The sequence below is a fragment of the Solenopsis invicta genome, chromosome 5, assembly GCF_016802725.1.
Source record: "Solenopsis invicta isolate M01_SB chromosome 5, UNIL_Sinv_3.0, whole genome shotgun sequence".
In the NCBI taxonomy this organism is placed as follows: domain Eukaryota; kingdom Metazoa; phylum Arthropoda; class Insecta; order Hymenoptera; family Formicidae; genus Solenopsis; species Solenopsis invicta.
The window spans coordinates 359,190-376,574 of record NC_052668.1 but is presented as its reverse complement, the minus strand read 5'-3'; the positions used below and the strand labels follow the sequence as shown (position 1 = coordinate 376,574).

Genomic DNA, 17,385 nt, shown 5'->3' with positions numbered 1-17,385 from the left:
GTAAGAAGAATTAACTTTTTTATAAATTATTGATAATAATTTGCTCAATTAACTTCGAAGTAGTATATAGCAATGATATGGTGAATCCTTAGTGATATATTAACAAAATTAAATTAGGAAAGAAATTGTTCAATAATTAAAAAAAAATATATTTGTTGCTGTGTTTTTGCGAAACATTTAAAAATATAATTAACCCAAATACATGCTTGCAAAAATAAACTATGTTCTTAAATTATAATATAGAAAAATTACAGTGTGAAATATTCAGCATGGTAATATTTTAAATAAAGAATTAAATAGTTTTTGGAATAATTTTAAAATATTTAGTATATTTCTTTGTGTTTCTCTGATTTTTGATAAATATATTACTTAAAGATATTATTTCGACAAAATTGTTGCGTTATAACATATCATTGTATAACAATTAATCCAAATTTTCGTCAATTCGTGATGCTATTTTGATATACAAAATATTTGCACAATGTGTTTATCGGAGGAATTAATATATAATATACACTTCTCTTTTTCTATCATTAGAATATTTATATACAGGGTGTTTATAAAATCTGTTTTTACTGCTTAATATTTCGGAAACGATTAAAAATTATAAAAAATCGCGAAGTATGTGTTGGATCATTTTGAAGGCTTTACTCTAGCCTCTCAACTCCCCTGAAAAACAACCTTTGAAATAATCAAACATATATTTTATTTCAAGTGAAAAAGAATTTGTCGAAAGATTAACTTAAACGTCGCTAAAAATTTTCTGAAATTATTTTACGTTCGTAAACATTTTTCAACACAATTTCAACATAATTTTAATATAACTCGAGTATAATTTTAATGAACATAGTCATAAAAATTTTAATTTATTTGAATTTTAATTAAATTTCAAAAAAACTGTCTTAAAATTGTTATATTTTCTTTTACTCTAGAGTCCAATTTTAAGAACTCTCTTTCAAAAAATCTTTAGATGGAATGGAATTATCAGTAAATCAGCATCATTCAACATATCGATAACAATTTGTTTTATTATATTACAGACTATAAGGATTTCGATACAATGAGCATAAGTATAAAATAATTTTACTTGTCGCCGCAAGAAGAACAACAGGCACGAATATAGGACGGTCAATTTGCAGGTATCCTGCTTAATGGAGCATAGATATCACGACATATTCAGTTCGATGAAAGAATCACGTCTTGTAGCATACTTGGAGTTGGAAATCGAATAATTGGAGAAAGATAATGAGATGCTGTCAAATTTAAATAAACGTAACAATTCTTACGTTTTTCGTAATACAGGTTGTTTACTCAAATTTCATTTAAAAAAATGAGAATTTTCTTGCGAATTCTCTTTCTCGTCTAATAATTCTCAGATTTTCCAGAAATTTTATTGAAAATTCCAAGTAAGATTACAGAACTTTTTAATGCAAATTTGAAATAAATTAATTTTATTATACAAGTTTCTTAATTATACAAAAATAGTTATTTCTTTAATTATACAAATCATGAACAACAGCCACTTCAATTTTAAATATTGTAAATTTGTCCGTGGTAAACCGATATAGCTCAGCGCAAATATAAAATTCAAAAGTGATTCAACAACGCTAATCTAGAATAATTGTATTGTCTTCTATCGCAATTGACATTTTTTATAAAAATTCACACAAATTACACAAAAAATTAAAGAAACAATTATCCGAAAAAAAGAGATAAAACTAAAATTTAAAAATAAAATCTCCATGGATAACAAAAAAATTCTATAAAAATCCACGATTTTAACGAGAAAAAAATTCCAGGTTTTCATGGTTTTTCCTGACAGTAAACACCCTATAATAATGTAGTTGTCACGATTATTATGGCTTTCAAATATCAGAAATAAAACACGCAAAAATATCGGTTTTGAATGTCATTTTTTGGACGGCTCACGATCAGTAGACACAACGAATGAGCAGTTATAAGTTTGATAAAATATTACTGCATTCTTCCGTAATCTGTAAAAACTATTTTCTTATTGAACTCTATTATTATACTTATTAAGTATAATATATAAACAAATTGTGTTTTTATAACATCGGTAAATGTGTTCGCATATTGCTCCAAAGCGCAAATCGAAGAAACGAAGAATCGACTGTGCATAATATCGATACAGAATTATGTCGATTGTTGCGTATAAGCTCGCGTTTCTTTATATTATATCTGCGATATTAGCCGAGCTGCCGCTGTACCCATTGCTCCATATAAATATCCGTCGAACTCAAAAAAACCCATGTTTACAATTTAAAAAGAGTATAAATAAGACTAGATTTCGTTAGAGATATTTCGACGATTCGCTTAGAGAAGTATGACGGTATCGTTACAAATCTTACTTTGATACCATCCCAAATGCATCGCAGTTCAATAATATTGTTTAATAACGAATTATCACCTTACACGCACAACTCTAACTCCAGTATGGCGAGAGCAAAACCACTCTTTGGTTATCTCGTTTTCTATTGCGACTTTATGTACATTCCAGTCTCTCATCTTTGGCACTAAGCTATGATCAAGATTTACTTTATTATCGTGAGGCACGTCATGACACGATACTACAATAATCAAAAAATTTGTTTATATCATGATGAAAGGGCTTTCTACAAAAATCGAACAAGTCCAGTAAGTTCATAAAACAAAAAAAAAAACTCATTTTCAAATCATTAAAACCAAATGATGTAATTTTGCTCCGGATATGATCAGTATAAGAACAAAATTGTTAGGCTTTGATTAATATTTTAGTATCCATTAAAAAAAATAAAAAATAAAAAACTTTTGGATTTGTTTGGCCCTTGAGGAAATTTTATATATATTTACTATTTATTTATTCTATAATATTATATTTAGCTTTTTGTTATATAATAATAATAGTAATAATAAAGATAAAAAGAAGGAAATATTGTTTAAGGTATAAAGTAACAATTTTTAAACTTTGCAAACTTTATATAAATTGTTCTTAGAAATATTCTATACTTCTTTTTGTATAAATTTTTAGCTAAATTTATAATAAAGATATAAGAACAACGTTTCAGGCTTTGATCAATGTTTTAAAAACCCATTTTTAAAAAATTAAAAGACTTCTGAACTTGTACGTTTGTTTCTTGCAAATATTTTATATTTACTACCAATTTATATTTATGTTTACCATTTTCTTTGACTTTTACCGGAACAAAATTGTTCGTGATGTAGTGCTACTGATAAATAATGATTTGACGTCAGATTTAAAAAGAAATGTTTGATTGAAACTAATAAACTTATGTGATTTTTGTAGAAAATCCTTCATTAACATACATATGTAATTTTATATACACACACACATATATACACACACACACACACATATATCACCGATTTGCCATGATGATTAATATCAGATTTCCGAGATCATTCGGAGGAAAATTTTAATATCAAAAATGTCGACGTAATAGTTTTTAAATAAGTAGTTTTGAAAGAAATTCTTTAGTGTGTATAAATGAATAATTCAAATTTTTTAAGCAATTTTAAAATTAATTTAAATTTAAATAATACCCTTGTTTTTTTTTTAAGATATGTAGTATTGATATAGCTATTAAAAGGACACTTAATTTGACGAAAAATTCAACATAATGTTAAAAAATGTTGAATTTAGTAGAATCAAAAATAACAGCAAATAAAGTATATGTCTAATACCGTATTCTTTATGAATTCCAGCAAGGAAAAAATACTGTAGAAGCGTGCGAATTGATCTGCTGTTCTCAACAACGGCATTGTATCAATATGTAAGCATTTTGATTTAAGAGATAATTTCAATGTGATTAACGAATATCACTTTTGAGATCCTTGGAAAAATCTGATCAAGGGCGTAATTTATTACGAGCTGTTAGAATTGAACAAAACATTGCGAATTGCACCAACGTCAATGTACCAATTGAACCATTTGAATCAGGAACGAAAACGTCCATATAGTGTCCAAAGGAAAATGATCTGTGAAATTGTTTCGTTACAACGCCAGACCACACGTGTCTTTTAAGACAAAAGCCATTATAATGAATCTTGGCTGGTACTCAACACTGAATGCATTCACCAGATATGGCTTCTTCGAATTAGCGCTTAGTCCAATCGATACAACACACCTTGTCTGACGCACTCTCAATGAATAAAATGCAAAAATAACTTTATCATGCTCAAAAACACAGCATTTTTCCGAGATGGAATTCGTAAGTCATCCAAAAGATGCCTTAAAATTATTAGAAAACAATGGCAAATATTTTGATGAAAAAATTTCTATTACTTTTTTTAAAATAATTAAATTTAATTGAAAAGTTTGGATTATTCATTTGTAGTACAGCTAATATTTATACATTTGATAGACACATTTCATGTGACACCTTTGACAGTTCAATTATTCAATGAAATTTCAGTTAAAGATTAAACAGAAAATTGTTAACTTTTGAATTTTAATTTTGAGGAGTCTTTCAATCGTCTTAAATCCAGATTTAGAACAGAAATTATTAAAGAAATTAGCGTGTAAAATTAATTGAGATAAAATAGAGAAATTAAATAAAAACTCTCAAACGATTTTCACTGTTTTAAAATATATGTAGGCTTTGAAAGAAATTTTAAAGATTTGAAAAATTTTTTCTTAAATTTATCAATACACACAATATAGGTTTGTGCAAAAAAGAAAATTAACAACTAAAAAGCAATGCGAATGGCATCGTGTCATGATTTCGACTCGTCGCGAATGCGATTCAGGTCTCACGTGATAGGTAAAGTCCGATGATCTTCCACAAAGTTATTCGGCACATCCAGCAAATTGTTACGGGGAAGCGGCGAGGGAACGAGAGCGGCGTCACCGTCGACCTCAACATCAGCAACATCGCTATCGATAGCAACGGCAGCACCGCTACCGCAGCCACTCAATTCGCGCACATTACCAGGCAAATAGTCCTTCCAGCTTCTGAACAGATATCTGGTGAATTTCCTGAGCTGCCGGAACTTGCAATAGGTAGCGCCTTCCGCGGATTCCAATTGTTGCGTCTGAATAAGGAAGCCTTTTTCTTTGAAGGTCTGTTCCAACTTTTCGCGCTGCAGGGACTTTCTGGTTTTCCTCTTTCGTCGACCGTCGTCCTGGCCGACCGGACTCCTCTGACACGCCGTTGGCGGTGGGATCCTCTCACCGGCGGCGTTGAGAAAAGCTCCGGCGGCGGAAGTGGATCCAGATTGTCCCGCCGGTTGCTGGAGAGCCTCTCTGGGAAAAAACTCGTAACCGCGCATGCTCTTATCACCGGTACCGCTGTAATAGCGGAAATTACCCCCTGAGTCCACAGAGAGACTCTTCTTTTCTTGTAAACTGGGTTTGGCGCCACCTGTAAATTTGAATTTACATATGCTCACTTCCGTCGCCGGATTATTGTTGTTCTCGGTTGGCATCGGTGGTATAAATATGGCAGAACGCTTCCGTTTGGTTGGTTGATTCTGCTGCTGACCCAAGGGCGCATTCCTCTTCGGTCTAGGTGAAGTGGATGTAGCAGTCGACACTGGTACCGTCGGAGCTGTAGGCAACGCCGACACTTGAGCCGTGCTTTTCGTCTCCAACATTGAGTATATCGATTTGGGAACGATCTTTTGCTCTTTCGGCAGTTGATCCGTTGCCGGCGGTGGACACTTGTCGTTCTGGGCGACTTTCTGATAATACAACAACTGGGACTGCAACGCCATTGGATGAATAAACACACCAGCGTTCGGCCAGTACATGAAGCCAGAGTTGTGACCGACCACAGGATCGATCACGTTGTTATTGTGATTGACAAAACTGTTATTCGACCGAGGACCAACTGGATCCGAATAGTTGGCTGGTTCCGACAGGAAGCCAGTACCCAAACACTCTACCTCTTCACCGTCGCTGGACGTTTCGCTCTTTACCTGGCCAGACTCGTACACGTTTCCATGTTTCCGCAGCAGTCGAATCTTCAGCTGGTTGAGATCTCTGATGCAGAGGTTCAATGGCTCGTCTTGCTCCCGCGAATTCTCAGACATCGCGAAGCTTCGCCGGTTCTCCTGAGTCAACCGTTTTTCCAACAAACTACTGATTCTATTCTGCACATCAGTCCTTTGGAAAGGCACTTGAGGCGACACACGCTCCCGGGGATCCTGTTTATCGCGAGGCGACAGTCTCCTTTCCTCGTGGCCAGGCGTACCCGGCAATATCGTGCCATAATTCTTGTAGATCAAATGGCATATATCAGCCTTCTTCGGTTTTCGGCCACGTCTAGGTTTGCTGTTGTCGAGAGTGATTTCACCCATATACGGCAGATCAGAATATTTCATGGGAGGTCTACTAGACGTTTGCGATTGCGACTGCTGGATATGATGACTGGGATAAGTTGTGTTGCAGGTTTGCGAAGACACAGACGTGATGACGGATCTCCTGGTGCCGGTGGCTTGATTATGACCGAGGGCCGTTGGACATTGAGGCGGCGCGACCTGCGGATAGAGTTCCTGCTGCATAGCCGCGATTCGTTGTAGCCAACCATGAACGTCGGAAACGGGACTTGGAGTAGACGTCGAGTTCGTCGGCGCTGGACTGGATGCTGCTGGCTCGATGATGCGTGGCGGCGATGAATTTAGACTTTCCTGGGCCAGCGACGCTTCGTAGTGATCCAAGTACTCTGGCGGTAATGCTTGGTGGTGGAATTTGAGCTTCCATCGCGATTTCCTACGGCCACGACTGGAATATACGAAATTTTATAATTTGATAAAATAAAATTTGACACTTTAACTGGTAAACCACATTTTTTTTCCATTATATAGAGCATTTTTGTGATAAACTGACTGAGCATTAAGAAAATTACAAAAAACAATTTCTTCCTGTATTTTCTCCTTTGTTAAATTACTGCTTATTGATAAAAATAAAAGATATTAATTTTGCAAAATTCTTTAATAAGTTGAAATAAGTAAGAAATAAAAATAAAGTGAAAAAGGGACTTTCTTCTAACGAAAGAACATTCGTAGTCAACTTATTATTATTTATTAAAATAAGAAAAGAATAATTATATTCTTTATCATGTTTCTTCATTTATTAAACAGTTAAACCATGCAACTGCTTACTAAAAATAAAAAATTCTGATTTTTATTCAAAATTCTTTGAAAAATTAAAATAAGTAAAAAATTTAAAATCAAATCAAATAAAAAATTGAAATTTTTTTTTAATAAAAGAAAATTTGTAGTCAACTTTCTATTTTCTATTAAAATAAAAGGGGGAAAAAAAGTAAAAACTGTACTTTTAGTGGTCTCACAGATTGATGTTATGTTAACACATTATCTGAAAAAAAAATTGAAACTAGCGTTATTATTATATCGGCGATATCGCTCTTTCATTAACGCCGGACTGCATTCCGAACCACACCTTAATAGCATTTTGCACCGCGCGGTACGGCGCCTTCGCTCGTATGCAGAGAGCGTGTGTCGCGCTTCTTCTTCTTCTCTAGTCGCGACCGGGCCGTTTAATGAAATTCAATAATAACGGTAATCGACTCTCTCGCGACGCGCGTTTCGCTGATGTATATCTGCAAATTTTTTTTCTTCACGTGTACTCGTGCGCGCGCGCATCGCTTTAGAAGACTCGCTCGGCACGAACCAGTTTCCTGGCGCCTATCCTTCTTGTCAACGCGACGACCGCACTTAAAGCACTTTCCTGGACATCGGCCGGTTTTACGTTAAAGACGTCGTTAGAGACACGACAAAAAAGATAAGAGATAGCTCGAGCCGCGTTGCCGCGGATCGCGCTACCTGACAATGTAAGCCGTCGCGAGCATGCTCATCACGCTCTTCAAACGCATGGTACGAGATCTATCTAATCTAAAGACGAAATCAAAAGCGTTCTACTTGACGGAAATATTGTTTAAAAATGTTATATGTATTTTTCACTTGTTGCACAAAATTAATATGAAAGTCGCGTAGACTTGAGAAGATAAATATGAAGGATTCCCTATGAAAAACCAAACAAATCTATTTCTTTAAATCTTTGAAAATTATGGCACTAAATCGTTCTCTGTCAGTAACGTCATGTTATGAACAATTTATTCTAGCAAAAATCAAACAAAATAAACGGGAAAAATAAATAGAAAATTTCCGCAAAACCCAAACAAGTCCAGAAGTTTTCTAAATTTGTTTTACATGTGTCCTCAAAATATTAATCAAAGTTTAAAATTTTATTCTGGTGTTACGTTTGCGGTTTAGGACCGGAGCGTAATTTTTGGTTTTCGGTTATTTTGACCGCTGTCACCAGTTGTTACGAGAGTGGGTGTTATGTCCATAAACATAACAAGAATTATTAAGAATAAAAAGAGGGAAATTTAGAAAAATGTAGAGATTTTGATCAATAATAAGTGATAAATTGAATATAATTTAGCGTTTATTTAAAAAAAAAGAAAGAAAGAGAGTTCATTGACAGGCGTGTACGAGTGAATTTGCGTGGGATTATGTTTTAATGTATGTGCTCGTATTGTGGTATGTATATGTATAATTGTAAGAAAGATACAAATGTGTGAATGCTCGTATGAATTAATTATAAATAAATGTGTGCGCTTGTGTAAATAAAATAGACGTGTGTGCGCTTGTATAAATGAAATAAGAAAGCTCTGCGACCGTCACGTTTGGCGCGGTGTGTTCTTTTTTTGCTCATATTCTCTTAAATGATTTATTTTTATAAGAAATGATTTTAAATAAGTTTGCCACGAGAATAGAATTTTTAAATTTTTTAGCGTTTTTTTTTAATTTTAGAGTCAATAATCAAGATGAGAAAAGGCTTGAGAAAAACTTTTTAATTTTCTTTTTTATAATAATAAGTATATCGTTGTTTCTAAAGAATTTTGAAAGTGTCGCATATGGAAGTCTATATCTTTCATAGATTTTTAAATATCAGAGTTTTTATCAGACATGTATATAGTAAATTATTTATTTAAGTCCAAACTTCCATATATGGGTCTTCTTCGAAACCACAGTGCCATTTTTGAGAGATTCAGATAACTTTCAGGAGATTTTTAGTGTGAATTTTTATTAGCACTAGAACTGCGGTAAAATCTCTACCGAAACCGCGACAGAGGTTAATTTAACTGCTCATTAAAAACATGTTGTAAAATTTTATAAATAAAAAGTGAAATATAATATTATAAAAAAAAATGGCAAATGTAAAATATTATAGGATAAACAAATAGTAAATATAAAATCACCGTAAAATCTAACAAACTTACAAGTTTTTCATTTTTTTTTTCTTTTAAATAAGTCCGCAAAATATTAAATAAAACTGTAACTTTCTTTTTCTCTATTATATGGAGAAAAATTATCACATTTATACAACAAATTGTTTAAAAATGAAATGTATTTTCTTTGTTCCCTAAAAATTTAACTTTTTGAACTTGTTTGGATTTTGTAGAGAACCCTTCATACGTTTAACATTTTGAAAGGAGCTTTAAATTACTGCTCTATTTTATTTAATTATTGATGCTACATGAAAAATAAATCAGATAAAGATTGATTACCTGGTTCGTCCTCGATTGCCAGCATCCGGAGCAGTTAATATCCGATTTTCGTCCAGTCCTTGAATTTGATTACCAACTTGTTGTCCATGTTTGCTGTCCACTGAACCTGCCACGTTACCTGCGTCCACTTGCGGGCTATCAAAAGTGACAAAAGTGACTTTCGTTCACGGGCGTATGCGTTCATTTCTGATACATATCTTTTCTCTATCAATTTCCATATACGGAAACAGATATGTAAATTCATAATTATACACTGTAAAAAAATTCAGTAAATTTACATATAATAGATGAAAAAGTTACACGATTAGACCCGTAAATATAAAAAAAAATCACGTAGGTTTATAGAAATTATGTAATTCCACAAAAAATATGTAAATTTGCTTTGAGTAAATACTAGAGTAAATATATCATATTTTATACGAAAAATTACATATGTACATGATAGGATATTTTAAATACTATATGTAAATATCAAAATTTTTATCATATTTCGTAATACAACAATATCCCATACTATATATCGCAATATAATGCGATCCGCGTTCACTGTACATGCGTGAAAATTTCGTCCCGCTTATGTTAGTATCAGTGTGTACGGATAGTCATTGTTTACAACATTGTATATTAGAGACAATACTTGAATATGTGATAATATAATTACTATAATATTGTTACATTATAATTTCTATATAATTTTTCATAAATATTGCAAATTTACTTCTGCAATTTCCATTTTGCTTAATTACCAGTAACGAAATTAAGTTTATCCTTGTATACTGCAAACTTACAAGCGCGTGGAAATTTACAACTATTTAGTAACTTTACATCTATTATAGTGGGTAACTTTGAGAAAAATTTTTTACAGTGTATATAATTAATACGCGAAAAAAGTTCAAAGTATTTATTTAAATTTTATGAAAAATTTCCTTATAAATTCCCGGATTTTCTAGAAATTTTATTCAAAATTCCAAGTAAGAAAATTTATTTAATGTAGCTTCAAAATAAATTTATTTTATTATATTTTTAATGTTCCTTAAGTAGAAAATTGAAAAGAAAACTCAATTAAGTCTTGAAATGTTAAATTTAAGAGAATAATAAGAATAAGTAACATGAATATATGGCGTGTAACGATTTATCTACAATACACGGATATAGCTAACCATAAGTACAGAAATCAAATGGCGATTAAACATGCAATGCTAATTTAGAATAGTGTATTGTCTTCTGTTGACCTTAATCTTTTATAAAAATTCGCGAGTCACACGAGAATGTATGTGGATATGTATATTTAATGTTAATCGATTGTCGACGTCTTACAAATGAGAAATATGATCAAAGAAACAATGTTGTCAGAAAAAGAGATAGAATTTAAATTTAAAAGTAAAATTCTTAAAATTTTCCTTGAATATCAATAAAATTTCATAAAAATCCATGCTTTTCAAGGATAAAAAATAAATTCCCCGAAAATTCCATGTTTTTCTAGTTTTTTTCCAGTAGTAAACGCTATGCAAAATTCACTTTATTATCTAACTCGATTTGATATTCGATCATGGCACAGTTGCATTGAAAAAAATAAAAAGATTTTGCTGCCAGTTCTCAACTCACCTCAACGTGCTAGCATCGCGACTTCGTTCTTCTTCCTCCTGAGGCTCCTGCTTGACGGCCATGTGGATCAGAGGCGATAGCGGGCAACGTAAATGTGCCGAGTGATGCAAATGATGCTGCAAACCAGCGCCGTCGGTGAAACTACTGTCTATGCCAATAGACTGTGTGCGCGACACGACTTCCTCGGTCTGCATAGTGCCCCCTGAAAATTCCAACATTACGGGACGCTATTATAAAGTTGATCCCTCTTCGAATGATCACATTCTTTCAATACATTATACCACACTCTTTAGATATAAATGAATCATTAAAAAAATAACATGAATTAAAAAATATATCTCACTTTTGGAGAATCAAAAAATTGTGTAGTTTTTACAACCGTAATACAACAAAGTAAATATAGTATATTTGTAGAGTTGATTAAATCATTATTAATGATGAACGAACGTAAATTGTGCATTTAATTGGGTAATTTTATGAGGACGAAATAAATCTGCAATAAAACAGAATTGTTTCAATGAGTTTTTCTACAAAGTAACGAGAACTCAATGAGTTGTTGATGGTAACAATGTCGGAATAAATTCAACACTCAAGCTTTAGCCTGAAGTCACTGAATAACTTGTAAAACAGAATAAAGAAGGTTTTTTCAACCTTCCTATTACTTAACGTGTCATCTCACAACATTACTTGTGAAACGAATTGTTTACTTTGCATAATAGACGTTGGGACGTCACGTCGGAAAGAATTTTTCTACTGTCTTACATCTTACCGTCGGCCGAATCTTTTTACGCAAGTTCCGACTTCTAGTTCTATCTACGGAGCACTGCACGAAACTCCGACGCGATGAGATTATGTATGATTATGTATAGTTAAATATACCTTGCGAGTTAAACGAGCACTTAATATTACACATTTGATTCAGTTTCCTCAATCTTTTAATGTTAACTTTATTTTTTAGTACAATTTACTACGTCAAATTATTTGTCTGGTTTGCGTTTTATTTATATTGATTCTTTCCACCCTGAATTTCTTTATACTGCAAATGACATAACGATCCGTTTGCAATAACATCAGCAGAAATACAAAATTCAAAAGTTGAATCACGCAACGCCAATTTGAAACGATGTATTGTCTTCTAGGGTAGACCGAGGCAAAACAATTTTCCTTTATAGGTAAAAAAAATACAATAAAGAGATTAATTTTGTTATTAAGTTTTATTATAAATTTTTAATCTTTACATCTTTGGCTTGAGTTTTACATAATGAAATAAAAATAGATAAACATGGTATTTCTTATTGCACAATGAAAAAATTAAGAAAAAGTAATTGTTTGATTTTTCGTATCAGCATTGGGGGCAAAAGCGGATCACCATTAAGATAACTAAAAATAAATAAATAAACTTTTTGAAAGAGAGGCTATTAAGCTTTTCCGTTACAAACTCGCAAAATTGAAATCACGATCTTATATGAGAGACAAAATTTCTTCGCACACTCGCGATCTCTGCGCTTGTGTCATCGACTGACACTAAATCACAAGCAGTACAGAATTGTTTATTATTGTTATTGCAGAGGTAGCGTGCGGAAGTAACCAGCATGATGAAATAAATCGCATATAATAAAAAACTAATGATAACTGTCTCAAAACTATAATGATCCGATTGGCTTTGTGATCCGATTTGCCTCGCTCCACCTTATTGTCACTATTTCTTTTCTAAAACTCGCGAGTCATAAGAAAATGTACGTAGATTATGTTTATCTAATCGATTTTGCATTAATGAGAAAAAATGATCAAAGGAACATACAAATAAAATTTCAAAAATTGCTCCGAGTGCCAACAAAATGTCATAAAAACTTATAGTTAAAAAAAAAATCAATAAAAAATTAATGCCCTAAAAATTTTAAGTTTATTTTGATAAACATCTTGTATTGGAATTTTCGAAATCTCGAAATGATCACATAAGTTGGCCATTAACAGTTATCGTGTGAGGTCTGTTACATGTATAATCTTGTTAACTCGCGGCTAAACGCTAATTCAATTTTCACTGAAGGTTTCGACGTTGCGCGTGAATTCGTGTGTTGGGGCATTGACAATCCTACATATGCAACCGTTTTCATTTTCTGTGACAGTCTAAGAAATTCTGGACACGCCTAAAGGTGGGTGTTTCGAAAGCTGTTTACTACAATTTGGTTCAAGTTTTAAAAGCAGTTCCAAGTCGAGCATTCATCTAATTAGTTATCAGTTATTGAAACGTTCGGCCACTCTCGATTAATGAAAAAAAAAAAATAAATAAATAAATCAGTTCGGAAGTAGCTGCCATGCAAACAGCTTCCACTTTCTTATTTCGGTGTGTGCGAGAGCAGCGCGAAAGGTCGCGCGTGGGCCGTCGTGGAAGCCGGAGATCGTTGCCGGTGTGTACGAGCGCGAATTGCGGAATATTCATAACCGCCGTATTAACGAGCGGATTAATGTGCGCGCGCGCAGCGCAGTGAGTTGCGTTGCGTGGATTTGACGGGCGTGAGAAATGGCAGAAATTAAACGAATGTCCGACGCGCAAATGGATAAACGATCAAGCATACCTATTGCCGTCGTTGCACCATCGAGCAAACCGCGTAGGCGACCGCGTGTCCGTTCAAGGCTTCGAAATTGTACAATGGCGAGCTGCGAGCACCGAACGTTACGTGATAGAGATCCGCTTGGGAACGTCTCGCGAGACAGCTCGCAATATTTAATAACAGTCACCTGTCGCACGCGAATAATTCACTGTCGAATTCTAGAGTCGACTGTGTCGTTGTTTACACTTGTGCTTACTTATATGTCATTTGCAGAGTTGGGGAAAAATTAAAATAGATTTAATAGAAATATTTGTTTAAAGGATGTATAAAAACCACTAATTGAAAGTATAGTGTTTTGTGTAGTAAATATGAAAAAAAGTTACAAAAACTATTTAACATTTACAACGTATATATATATATTTACTTGACATAAGATTTATTTATGACATATCGATGTGTTATGGATAAATACATTTTCTCTGTTTTCTATTGTTTATTTACTACTTCTTATTTTTTATAAGTACACAAGCAAAAAATATCAGAATAAAAAATATCCCATGTAGATAGATGTAACTCAATTTTTATAAATATTTTAAAATAAATTTACTTGTCATACTCACGAACTCATTGTCTAGTTATTTAATAAGAAAAATAAATTACATCTATATATCAGAAATATTATGCTCTTTTTTTTATTTTGATCTTACTATTTTCTACTTTGTACTTTTAGGAAATAGAAAATAGAAAATTTATTTATCTATAATGTATTGAAATGTAAAAGATAAACTTTTTTCATATTTATTTCACAAATAATTTTTCATACTTATTTCAAATAGTATTTTTTAATACATACATACTTTAATTATAATATTTTTATTACTATTTTCTATTTTAATTATTGTAGCACTAGTTATTTCCAAAACTCAGTATGAATACATAAATGTTATACACGGAGAAAAATTTCTTTTAGAATTTACCCTCAAAATCATGATAATCACAAGATAACGTAAATTTTGAAGAATGTTGCTATAACATTTAATAAAATTTGTTTAAATAATTTTACTACATAAAATTTTACTAACAATAAAGTTATAGTAAATTTTTTCAAGTTCATATTGCCTCACTCGCAGAAAAATATTATTATAGTTAAAAAAAAAAATTATTTTATTTTATTTTCCTTTTTTTAAGTAACGGTTAATCTTTACAAAAAATAATATTTTCTCAAAACACATTTATTATTTGCTTGAAAAAAGTAATATTTATTTAAAATTGTTTGTACGTATACATACTGTGAAAAATGCATACTGTAAATTACTGAGTGAGATAAATATTACTTGATTTACAAGTATTTCATAAATTCATCAAGTATCAAATTTATTTAAAATATTTTATAAATTCTAGCAATTTATCAATACATCAAACAAAAATATTAAAACAAAAATTTGATGTATTTATTATTTTACTGTCTTTTTCAATAAAATTTTGTAATTTTGTGTCTTTAGAGATAGAAGAGAGATAGATTCCTTTTCTGAGTAGATAATAATTTATTTTAATTTGTAAGGAGTATATTTTAAGACAATTACACAAAAAAGATTTTTTATTAAAAATAAAATAATAAGGTTATTAAAAAAGTAAAGTAAATAATCGTTTTTCTATATAAGCAGCAGATTTGATATTCTTCTATGTATACGACTACAATAATTTTAAGAAAGTAAATTCTAAAAAAAAATTCTCTATGTACATTATATAGAAATTTAAAAATATATTGTAAATTAGGCAAATATTAAAAATATATTTTTTATACTGGTATCCGAATTGGCAATACAACTAAAAAGAATTTATGATAATTAATATAATTTTATTAATAAATATATAAATACACAGAGAAAGAGAAAAAGAGAGAGAAAGAGAGAGAAATAGAGGGAGACAAATTTAATGAAAGATCAGCGAAGTAAAAATGTCAGCGACTAGCTCGACGATGTCGGAAAGTGAAGCGCACGAAAGAGGCTAAAACGGAGAAAGAAGGAGACGCGCAGAAGACGAAGAAGCGTATTATACATACTGTGACTTTGCAGAGCACCGTCGGATAAAAATATTCCTGCGCGAAAATAGAACCGGCAACACTCCGGCACGGCCCACCGAACACCCGCAATTCTTGAGCCATACTTGGCCTAGTCGATCGGGTTTCAACGCGCCTCGCGAGAATCCGCCTATGTATCGACTGTCATTTGGTTACTTCGATCTTGATACAAAGCTAAAGCTATTAAGGTCTCGAAAACAATCGGAAACACGATCGAAACGTACTTGAGCTCTCTGTATTCGCGTAACATCAGATGTATCAGCTGAATTTCAAAGCGACACTTTGAAACAAATTTCTGAAATTTGTTTTAAAGTGTCATAACAAATAAAAATAAAAATATAATAAATACACATTGAAGGCAAAGGATCTTTTATATATCGATAAACGTGAGATGAATTTATTAATCGTAATTAAATTGAACATTTTATTAAATCTTAATGTTTATACATTTATAGGAATATTCAATAAGCAACAGAAAAAATTAAAATTCACGGATTTAAGAAAAATCTAAAAAACTTCTGATTTCTTCGAGAAAATTTCCAAAAAGTTTTAAAAAGTTTTCATATTTTTTAAGATTCGAAAATGTTCAGAAGACAAAAATTTTTAAAAAGTAAAATTTTAAAATTTAAAAGAATCAAATCCAAATTTTCTACAAACTCCAAAATTTAGAATTCAGTAAATTTAAATTTTGAGATTTTACAAATATAAAATATAAGTTTCTCCGAATTCTTCAATTTGTGCAGTTTCAAGAATTTGCTTGTATTAATTAAATTACAAGACAGAGTCCAAAGATGCGAGAGCAAATTTTCCAAGTTGTTTTAAAAGTATCTGCTATTTAAAATTGCGGCCTTAAAATATAAAAAGTTTGACATAAACATGCTTGAAAAAGCGAAATCAGTGGAAGTTATTAATATCGACATGTGCGGGAGGTGGCTCGTTTTCATTGAAGACCAGTTATAGAATGATGCAGGCGGGCGCGTAACTACAATTTATTTTTTGGCTATTTTTAGCGTTTGGCGTAGCGCCACTATTTTCGGTTCTCTCAAATTTCTCACTCCATATTTAGGATTATGGCTGATGGTATCGCACCGCACTAGGCATTTATGATTGCCGTAGCGTGCCGCATTTACGCACCGTCGCATATCTAATTTTATTCAAAACGCTAATCAGATTAAAAGATCTGCAACAAGTGACGACCTCGCTCTAAAAAATTATAAATGTATCCAGCTGTTTATGAAAAGTATATTTCAAGAATCACAGATAATCTTTTATCCAACTTTCCCTTTTACAGCTCGACATTTATGATACGTAAGAAGGTACAGACATAACGATTAATTTTTCTTCTTTCTCATTCTTTCATTGATATTTAGACATATGTCAAACTTGACTTATTCGCAGGCAACAAGTGGACAGATCGGAGCGGACGTTTGTTCCGCGGGAGAGCATGTGGTCTTCCGCACTATTGGCAGAGGCGCAACTAGGTTAAAAACGGAGAGTCGGCCGCAGTGCTCGCGAACATGTCAAGGTGATGCAACGGCCGGGGAAAAAGAAAACCCCTTGGAAAAGGGCTTTTCTCTTATAAGTGGCGAACGAT

At 32.2% G+C, this 17,385-nt stretch overlaps 1 protein-coding gene across 2 annotated transcripts in view; it reads right to left on the bottom strand.

The window, feature by feature from the left end:
* Positions 1–1,008: 1,008 nt before the first annotated feature.
* Positions 1,009–17,385, bottom strand: part of LOC105197599 — an 80,360-nt gene continuing 63,983 nt past the window's right edge. For both annotated transcript variants that reach the window (XM_026140180.2, XM_011164058.3), the window contains exons 2-4: positions 11,160–11,361; positions 9,555–9,689; positions 1,009–6,742 (exon numbers count right to left, since the gene is read on the bottom strand). In XM_026140180.2, coding sequence (XP_025995965.1) covers positions 4,771–6,742; positions 9,555–9,689; positions 11,160–11,353 — 2,301 coding nt within the window. In that variant the 5' untranslated portion in view covers positions 11,354–11,361 and the 3' untranslated portion in view covers positions 1,009–4,770. The remainder of the gene's footprint in view (positions 6,743–9,554; positions 9,690–11,159; positions 11,362–17,385) is intronic.